The sequence below is a fragment of the Carassius carassius genome, chromosome 33 (genome assembly GCF_963082965.1).
Source record: "Carassius carassius chromosome 33, fCarCar2.1, whole genome shotgun sequence".
Lineage (NCBI taxonomy): Eukaryota > Metazoa > Chordata > Actinopteri > Cypriniformes > Cyprinidae > Carassius > Carassius carassius.
The window spans coordinates 1,420,708-1,430,836 of record NC_081787.1 but is presented as its reverse complement, the minus strand read 5'-3'; the positions used below and the strand labels follow the sequence as shown (position 1 = coordinate 1,430,836).

Genomic DNA, 10,129 nt, shown 5'->3' with positions numbered 1-10,129 from the left:
AGCACTGCACAAAGCAGCGTCCATGTGTGCAAAACAAAAATATGGGTTTCAGTTTTTTGCAATATTCAAGTTTTTTGGCATCGTTGTTCTCAGTGCACGAGGAAATGTGGCGCGCCGGACTGTGCTGTGTGTGTACTTTATGCACTGGGAGAAGGAGAGATACACGTGTCTCTGAGACCACGCCACTCTCTGATCTGCTGCTCCCGATGGGACGGGGAGAGATGCTCGAGCTGTCGTGCACGGAGGTGAGGGGAGGGCGCCAGTGTTCCCCTTAGGACATGCAAGGTGTACCTGAGAAAAAAAAAAAACAGTGGTAAAGCTGAGGATAGTGCTTTTGAAATTCTGTGTCAACGTATGATAGCTTAACATCTTCACTGCTATTTAGGGATGGGTATTGAGACCAAATAGATACATCTTATACATCATCTGAAAACGGAATAAATAAGCTTTCCATTGATGTATGGTTTATTAGGATCAGACAATTTTTGGCCGAGATAAAACTATTTGAAAATCTGGAATCTGAGGGTGCAAAAAAATCTAAATATTGAGGAAATCATCTTTAAAGTTGTCCAAATGAATTCTTAGCAATGCATATTACTAGTCAAAAATTAAGTTTTGATATTTTTACGGTAGGAAATATAAAATATATTATATATTAATGGTGTATTAATATATTAATGGAACATGATCTTAACTCAATATCCTAATGATTTTTGACATAAAATTAAAATCTATAATTTTGACCCGTACAATGTTTTTTTGGCTATTGCTACAAATATACCCCAGAGACTTAAGACTGCTTTTGTGCTGCAGACACACACACACACACACACACACACACACACACACACACACACACATATAATACAAACGTATTATAATATTGTCACTTTAACTTTAACTTTTACTTTCTACTCCAGTTTGGTGTTGAAATACAAGCATTTAAATGTTGGATGTCATAATCTGTTTCAATAACAGCAACATGTCTAATTTTGGTTTGATTTAAGTCATTCCTCTTATGTTTGTTTTAATTTATTTCAGATCAGTAAAAAGGTTTTTATGCATTTAAACGTTCAATTTTCTTAGATATTCCTTAGTAAACAGATGATTCTGTTTTGTCTTAGTTATTCAGAAATATATTAAATACTAAAAAACAGGTTGAGTAAGAATATAATGAATATGTAATATAGTGCATATACAGTACTTAGCAAAATGTATCTATCCACAGGTAATTTTTATAGCTAACTGTAAATTTACTGAATGGCTTTTCTGAGGCTATGTAACTGACATGTTGATAACATGATTAACAAGTTACTAGCATCTTGTTAGCATGATTAGCAAGTGCCTAGCATGTTGCTAACATGATTAACAAGTGACTCGCATGTTGCTAGATTGATTAGCAAGTCACTAGCATGTTGTTAACAAGTTTCTAGCATGTTGCTAGCATGATTAGTAAGTTTCTAGCATGTTGCTAGCATGACTAGCAAGTGACTAGCATGTCATTAGCATGTTGTTAGTATGATTAGCAAGTGACTAGCATGTTGTTAAAATGATTAGCAAGTGACTAGCATGTTTCTAGCATGACTAGCAAGTAACTTGCATGTTATTAACATGATTAGCAAATGACTTACATGTCTCTAGCATGTTTTGTGCATGATTAGCAAGTGACTAACATGTTGCTAGCATAACTAGCAAGTGACTAGCATATCATTAGTGTGATTAGCAAGTGACTAGCATGTTTCTAGCATGATTAGCATGTAACTGACATGTTGATAACATGATAAGCAAGTTACTAGCATCTTGCTAGTATGACTACCAAGTGACTAGCATGTGATTAGCATGATTGGCAAGTAACTACCATGTTTGCTAGCATGATTAGCCAGTTACTAGCATGTTGCTAGCATGATTAGCAAGTTCATTAATCCAGCTAAAACCAGTTGATTCAGTAAAAAAAAAAACAGCTAAAAACTAGCTAAGACCAGCGTGACAGTGGCCAACACCACTTTAAAAAAAACTCCAAAACCAGTTGATTCAGTAAAAAACAGCTATGATCAGCATGGTGTGATTATCGGATGGGATGCACGCTACAAATAATTTTTCATTATATTTTGTTCATGCATCAACCCTAAACAGCAGAGTAAATGATGGCTTAATTTTAATTTTTGAGTGAACTGTCCCTTTATGAACTGATATCCATTGTTGGGGAGTAACTAGTTACATGTAACGGCGTTACGTAATTTAATTACAAAATAAATGTAACAGTAATCAGTTACAGTTACTAAGAAAAAATGAGTAATTAAATTACAGTTACTTATGAAAATTGTAACGATTACAAAGAGGATTACATTTGAATATTTACACACATCCACATACAGCTTTTTTCTTTCCCAAATTGCACTAAGACATATGGCCCATAATATCCGAGACGCGGAAAACACATTCGTAGAATCCAGTCATAAAAATGGAATTCAGCCTATAACGCGGACGCAATATGCCACATTTTGGACGAATAAATCAAAAGTAGGTCAGTACACTTGAATCAAAACCCGATATGGACTGATGTCTGTGAATATTAAGCCGCAAAAAGACTGAATATGAATCCTGCACGTTCTGCGTGTCTGTGGAAATCAGGCGCTGACTGGACATCGGGAGAACCGGGACAATTCCCTGTGGCCTGGCAGACGATTTGGCCTTCTACTTTAATATTGTTATTGTATAATTGCAGGCCGAATATACTAAAGCGATTATTTCCGAATCCGCCATTCGATAATTAAATTTCTAATAAATCATGAATCGGTTAGTCGTGACTGTCAATGGTTGGGCTCGCGCGCTCTCCGCGCCTCCGCCGAACGGTTTGGATCAAACTCCGAGTAATCAATGCGAGAGAGAGAGACCGGAGTGAACTGTGTAAGCGCACAGCTGGAGAAGAGAAGCGACACTTCTGTTCAGGGTTTCAGGTGCAGGTCAGTTTCATCTGTAAATATGCTAATGTAGTTTTGTCTTTGTTTACTTAGTCAAGCAGCAGCAACAGCACATTGCTCACAATCACTCAAAATACTGTATAAACGACGTCATTATTATCTATTGTAATGTTACAGTAGTAAGTTAGCAGACAAATCATCATATTTTATCATAGGTTTAGGGGGAGCTAGTGCATACAAAAACACAACCCCTAGGAAAATTAATGTAGCCTATGGTATATGGCACTAACCGTGGTTTAATTATGGAATTTGTAGTAAAAATAAATACAAGTGGTAATTCATTTGCCAAAAAAACTAAATTGCACTTACAAAACATGGTAAAAGTCAAATAAAAATCTTCAGTATTAAAGTCATGAGAGAGATGGGTGGATAATGGAAGTGAAGGTGCAGTTCAGGAGAGAACTCTTAATTACGTTGCAAGTCCCCCAACCTAAGGATTCAAATCTTTTTCATGTCAGGTCCAAAAAAAAAATAGGGTTGTCCATGTTTCAGAATGGGTTGTGGGTGTATGAGTGTGAGATTTCCCAGCCTATTTATTTTCCCAGTCCGCCCCTCATGGAAATTAATCTCTAGAACAGTCACTTCATGAGCATTTTTTACTTATTTTGAGAAACTATCATCATATCATATACAAAGAGACAGCAGTGTTTCAAAAAGACACCAGTGTTTCAGGAGTTTAGTACACAAAATAGGACACATGCTTATTAGATAACCGTATTTGAGTTGATGTATATGCTTTTATTTTTTTATTAACTATTTTCCCCCAAACCATTGTTAGATGCAGTTAGATGCCTGTAGTTATGCAAAGATTTGGATTCAAAAACAGTATCTATAAACTATTTCTTTTGATTTTAAATCTGCTTTGAACTTCAGATCAATCTCTAAGTAAAGTCTGATTGTGTGGTGGATGTGTTCAAATGTGATCATCTTAATTTAAGTGATGAAGGATGGTGAAAGTCTGACAGTATTGAGCACTACTTTAAGGTTAAACCTGCATGGTGTAAAATGGTTGAAGATGATTAACAGTTGCAAAATAACATTCATTAGAAATTTATAAAAGTAATCAAAATGTACTCAAAAGTAATTAGTTACATTACTTTATTAAAGTAATTAAAAAAGTTACACTACTATTACATTTTAAATAGGGTAACTTGTAATCTGTAACCTATTACATTTCCAAAGTAACCTTCCCAACACTGCTGATATCGGTTCATGCAATGAGTAAACCAATATTTTTGTCCCAACCCTAATGCTACACATCAGGGTAGCGCTTAACTTCGGTTACCTTGGTAGTAATGCAACAACCGTTGTTAAAATGCAGACGAGGTAGAACATGGGGTCAGCCATTTGTTTGTGCATGATCCAGTAGGGGTCAGACGGAGGGTTGCAGCTGATGCAGATGGCGCTGTAAGCCAGAGTTACGATGAAATACACCAGCACACTGCCGATCATGATCACCCAGTGCACCACAGTCTGCACGGCAAACAAAAAGAGGACCTTTTAGAAAAAATACTGATACTTTGACATAAAGGGGAATAATTTAGATATGCTGTAACCTTAAAAACCTCTAAAGAGACAAAAAAAATAATAACTTATTAAAATCTTTCAAAATCTATTTTGTTATGTGCTTTTGTTATTGTATTATTTTTATTTCAATTTTAGTTTGGAAATAAATAATAATAATAATAAATTAATATGTTTTCCAAAATAAATTTCAAAATAGTAATTTAATTGATTCAATGTAAACTTATTTTAGTTAGTAACTTTGGTTAAGTCTTTCCATGTAATATTCAAGTTTTTATTTTGAATTTATTTCATATTTTGTTTTTAACAGTTTAAGTTTAGTAATAGTTTAACTATATATAATAACCCTGCTACCATTCAAAAGTTTTGGGGCGGCAAAACTTTTATTGTTTTTTAAAGAAGCTTCTTAAGTCTCACCATCATGCATTTATTTGATCAAGTGTACAGTAAAAATTGGGAAAATATTATTACAATTTAAAATAAGTCTTTTCTGTGTGAATATCTGTTTAAAAGTAATTTATTTCTATGATCAAAGCTGAACTTTCAGAATCATTAAACCAGTCTTCAGTGTCATATGATCTTCAGAAATCATTCTAATATGCTGATTCGATGCTCAAGAAACAATTCCGATTTTTTCAGGATTCTATAAATTAATATAAAGTAAAAAAACAGCATTTATTTGTCTTCACTATCACTTTTGACCAATTTAATGCATCCTTGCTGAAAAAAATTACACACACATATATATATATATATATATATATATATATATGTGTGTGTGTGTGTGTGTGTACTCATACATGTGAGCATTGTTCAGAATATGATTTGGGTTGTGATTGTCTTGTGCAGTGATGAAGTGTAGTGTATAAACTCACCCAACTCTTGATCTCAATGGCCAGATGCAGTATGATGGTGAACAGAGACACTGTGTTCATGGGAGTGCCGAATGCGAATATGCCGATGTCTGAACCATTGTATGTCTTGAGAAAGTAAAAGCAGTGATCAGATGACAAGTTGACCCAAAACACAAGACAGAAACAGACGAGGGACTGCACAGATGTTCTCACCCAGTATGGAATAAAGAAGCACACAAGACTCTGATAGAAAGCATCGAGAATCGCAATCCAAAATGTTGAACGTCTGTAGCCCTGTATTCAAACAATATTCAGTTAAAAGCAGAATATTTCAATAATGTCATATTCACAGCTATTTGTTAACAGGGAGGCAAAACCATAGGCTTGTTCACCCATTTTTAACTCATTTTTAATTTCTGTGTTTTCACTGTTATACAGCAGGGGGCGCAATTACACATATTCCAAAAAAGTATAGAATCTCTGGGTCAAAACAAGGCGAAGAAGAAGCAGAAACCGCATATGTAATATAATCAGCAAATGTTAAACAGCATACAAATAAAAACTGTCTAACGTTATCAAATAAAATCTCGAACCTGGAAGTTGTTTAGGATGTTTTGGGGTAGTTGACAAAGCGATCGACTCTATGTTTAGATCTTCGTTCTGAATCTGATCCGTAGTTTTTGTTCAAAATGTTTTTTTTTTTTTTTTTTCATTAAATTTACCCACATTCAGCTGTTAATTAAAAAAAATGCATGAAGCAAGAATGAAACGGTTTGTTTTGGTTAAAACAAAAAATGTAACACTGGTGGGAAAGGGAGTTGAAAATGACAAAAAGGCCTTGCATAGCAACTTTAGTCTAACTGTTATATTTATAGGAACAGGTTTCTATGCTTGTAACCATGGTTTCTATAAAACAAACTATGGGATTTGTTTTGAAAATAATACATTAATGTTGAATTAATACATCCATAGTTGAATGATTCTTAATGTATTTTTATTACGAACCTTCCGACAACAAAAAGTCGTAGTTATCCCAGACTGAGTTAATATGGTAACACAGTGATAGATTGACCTCTCTCAGATGGGATCTCTCACCTCTGAGTGCTGTCCTCTCTTATAGAGCTCAGGCAGGCTCAGTAACGTGGAGTCTGACACCTCTTTCTCCATGATCCCAAACATGATGGGAGGAGCAGAGGTGAAGAACAGGTTGAAAAATATCATGAGCCAGTAGTCGATCATGGCTGTGGCGGAGAAGCCGCAGAAGAACTGATACCAGAACAGCAGATTCACGTAGGCCTGAGTGAGACGACACAGGTTCATTAGTGAGTGCTGGTGCTAACTAATCAGATTCATCAGAAGGGTTTTTAAGGGAGTTATGACTGATGGAACAGAAAACGATTCATTACAATACAGGTTTCCGTCATGAAATAAACGAATGCCTTTTTTACAGTCACTGTACCATTCAGAAGTCTCTAATGTGCATCAAGGCTGCATTTATTTGATCACAAAGTGATATTATGAAATATCATTCCAATTTAAAATAACCCTCTAGTTTCATATATTTCATAAGTAATGAATTCCTGTGATGGCAAAGCAGTTTTTTTCAGCATCATTACTGCAGTCTGAAAACATCTGTGCTGTTTTTGTAGAAACCGTGATACTTTTTTTTTTTCTCCCAGGATTTGATAATTAATAGAAATGAAAATATAAAAAAATATATTTATTTGAAATAGAAGTCTTTAATGACAATTCATGGAAGCCCGAAGGCTGTTTCCGTCATTGAATAAGAAATTAAAAAAGTAATTGCGACTTTTTATCTCGCAACTCAGACTTCTTTCTCAGAATTGTGACACATAAATTCACAACTGCAAGTTATAACGACCAATTTAGAGGAAAAAAAGGACTGACTTTATTACTAACAATTGCATGCTTTAAATTAATAATCGTAAGATATAAACTATACAGTATATAGTTTATACACACACACACACACACACACACACATACACACACACATTGTGTCACGGTTCGTGAATGCACCGTCTCCAGCTGTAGTCATGTTATGTCATGTTGATTGGTTCATGTGGGTGTTGCCACTGATCGCCTGATCAGCGGCAGGTGCATCTCATTCCAACCGCCTATTTAACGCCCTGTCTTTCGTCTCCTGTTTGTCAGATCGTTGTTTGAGGTCCTCGTGTCGATGTCTATTCGTGCTCCTGTGTTCCTGTCTTTGCTCAGTGTCCTGCTTCAGTCTTCATTGGATATCTAAATCAGCTTCTAAATCGGACCTCAGAAGACTACAGAGGGTAGTCCGGACTGCTGAGCGAATTATCGGTACAACCCTCCCATCTATTCAAGAACTGTACTTATCCAGAGTGAGCAAAAGGGCTGTTAAAATCACTCTGGACCCCTCACATCCAGCACACTCCCTCTTTGAACTGTTGCCATCTGGTCGACGCTACAGAGCACTGAGCGCCAGAACGACCAGACACAGGAACAGTTTCTTCCCTCAGGCAATCCATCTTATGAACAGCTGATAATAACTGTGGGACACACTACACTATTTATATTTATATACACTACACTTTTTATCCAACACACATACTTAGCGTACACGTAAATCTTTTGCACATAATATACATGTACATACATGGAACACACTATACTACTTATATTTATATTTATATACACATACACTTATTTATCCAAACACACATACTTAGCGTACAGTTACAATTTTTCCACATAATATACATGTACATACATAAATGCTCTTTTTAATTTACCCCTCCATTCATTGTCAATTTGTATATTGTCAATCCTTACCCACCTATTTGTATTATTTTGTATTTTTTATTCCTAATTGTGTTTTTTGTTCTGTCGCTGTTATGTTGCACTGCGGAGCTCTGTCACGAAAACAAATTCCTCGTATGTGTGAACATACCTGGCAATAAAGCTCATTCTGATTCTGATTCTGATTCTGATATTCACAGTCATTCACAGATTATCACCGCCGATCACCGATCTACCATCACCGCCATCGCTACCAACGCACTCAAATCACCTACCCACCTGTCTGTGCTGCCATCGTGGTTCCTGCGTCACTCACCAGCATTCATCCATCACTACTCCTGTCAATAAACTACCTTTACTTGCATCTGCCTCCTGTCCTCCATTGTTAGCGTCACAGAACGATCTGACCAACATGGAGGCAGCGAGTAATCAACCCTCCCCCCTCGAAGCTTTCCTCAGCGCCAGTGTTCAGAGGATGGACTCCCAGGAGCGGACTCTTAACGACACTGGTCGCGCGGTTCAGGCTTTAGCGACGCAGGTGTCCGAGCTCACCCAACAGTTCCAGCTATTACGAGCTCCCACTGCGCCACTCACACCGCCTGTTCCACCAGCACCATCGGAGGCCCCCTCCCAGCCGGAACCACGCCTCCCGATTCCGGAAGCGTACTCAGGTGAACCCGACTATTGTAGAGCTTTCCTTAACCGTTGTGATATGCATTTTGCCCTCCAGCCTAGAACGTTCGCCAGTGAGAGGGCCAAGGTGGCCTTCGTCCTGACCCTGCTCTCTGGGAGGGCGGCATTGTGGGGAACAGCGGTGTGGGAGAACCAGGACCCATGCTGCGCCTCGTTCCAGGCGCTCTCCGCCGAGATGAGACGGGTCTTTGATCGGGCTGCCGCAGGACGGGAGGCGGTCAGGAGGCTGGCGGAGTTACGCCAGCACGAGAGATCCGTCTCGGACTACTCCATCGAGTTCCGGACCCTGGCGGCGGAGTGCCATTGGAACGAGGAGGCGCAGTGGGACATGTTCCTGCATGGGCTGGCTGACTGCGTCCAGAGGGAGATCTACGCCCTGGACCTTCCCCCGTCGTTCGATGGACTCATTGAGCTGGCCCTTCGGGTCGACGCACGTCTGGCACGGATGGAGAGGAGGGGGCTACTCAACACCCCATCCAGGGGACCGGCAGACGTGCGGTTCAGCGGCGGGAACGTGGCCAGCCCCGTCTACGATCACGAGCCCATGCAGGTAGGGCGAGCTCGGCTTTCCCGGGAGGAGAAGGAGAGGCGGAGGTCCCTGGGCCTTTGCCTTTACTGCGGGGGAGCCGGACATCAAGCCCACGCCTGTCCGGTAAAAGGCCAGGCCCGGTAGTACGTATGAGGCTACTATCGGGTGGGATCTCTGCCGAGAAGACCTCATCATCATCATCATCATCATCATCATCATTACCATCATCTTCTACGCTCCTCCTGGTATGGCTGCGGTGGTCAGCACAGACACATCACTGTCAGGCACTACTGGATTCCGGGGCAAAAGGTAACTTCATGGACAGCACATTAGCCCACAAGCTCCACATTCCCCTCAGACCTCTTCCGCACCACATCACGGTTCACGCCCTCACTGGTCAGCAACTTCCCACCATATCATACATCACTGAAGACATTACTCATCACCTCTGGGAATCACTCCGAAACCATCTCTTTTCACATCCTTGACTCTCCCCTGGCACCCATTGTCCTTGGACACCCTTGGCTCCTCCTCCACAACCCTAGCATTGACTGGCTCTCTAACTCCGTTTTGTCTTGGTGTAAAAGGTGTCATGAGTCTTGTCTAGTGTCTGCCTGTCCGTCTGTGTCTGTGTCTTTGTTGCAGGAGGAGGCGGTGGATTTGTCTAACATGCCCGCTGAGTACCTCCATCTGAAGGAAGTGTTCAGTAAGTCTCGGGCTGCTTCTCTTCCTCCGCATCGTCCTTACGACTGTGC

The 10,129-nt window shown here is 39.3% G+C and overlaps 1 protein-coding gene across 1 annotated transcript in view; it reads right to left on the bottom strand.

Moving 5' to 3' along the window:
- atp10b (ATPase phospholipid transporting 10B) overlaps positions 1–10,129 on the bottom strand; it is a 49,507-nt gene continuing 39,378 nt past the window's right edge. Inside the window, exons 17-21 of the mRNA XM_059521258.1 lie at positions 6,455–6,655; positions 5,573–5,653; positions 5,381–5,485; positions 4,267–4,454; positions 1–291 (exon numbers count right to left, since the gene is read on the bottom strand). Of these exons, the coding sequence (XP_059377241.1) occupies positions 138–291; positions 4,267–4,454; positions 5,381–5,485; positions 5,573–5,653; positions 6,455–6,655 (729 nt within the window). The 3' untranslated portion in view covers positions 1–137. The remainder of the gene's footprint in view (positions 292–4,266; positions 4,455–5,380; positions 5,486–5,572; positions 5,654–6,454; positions 6,656–10,129) is intronic.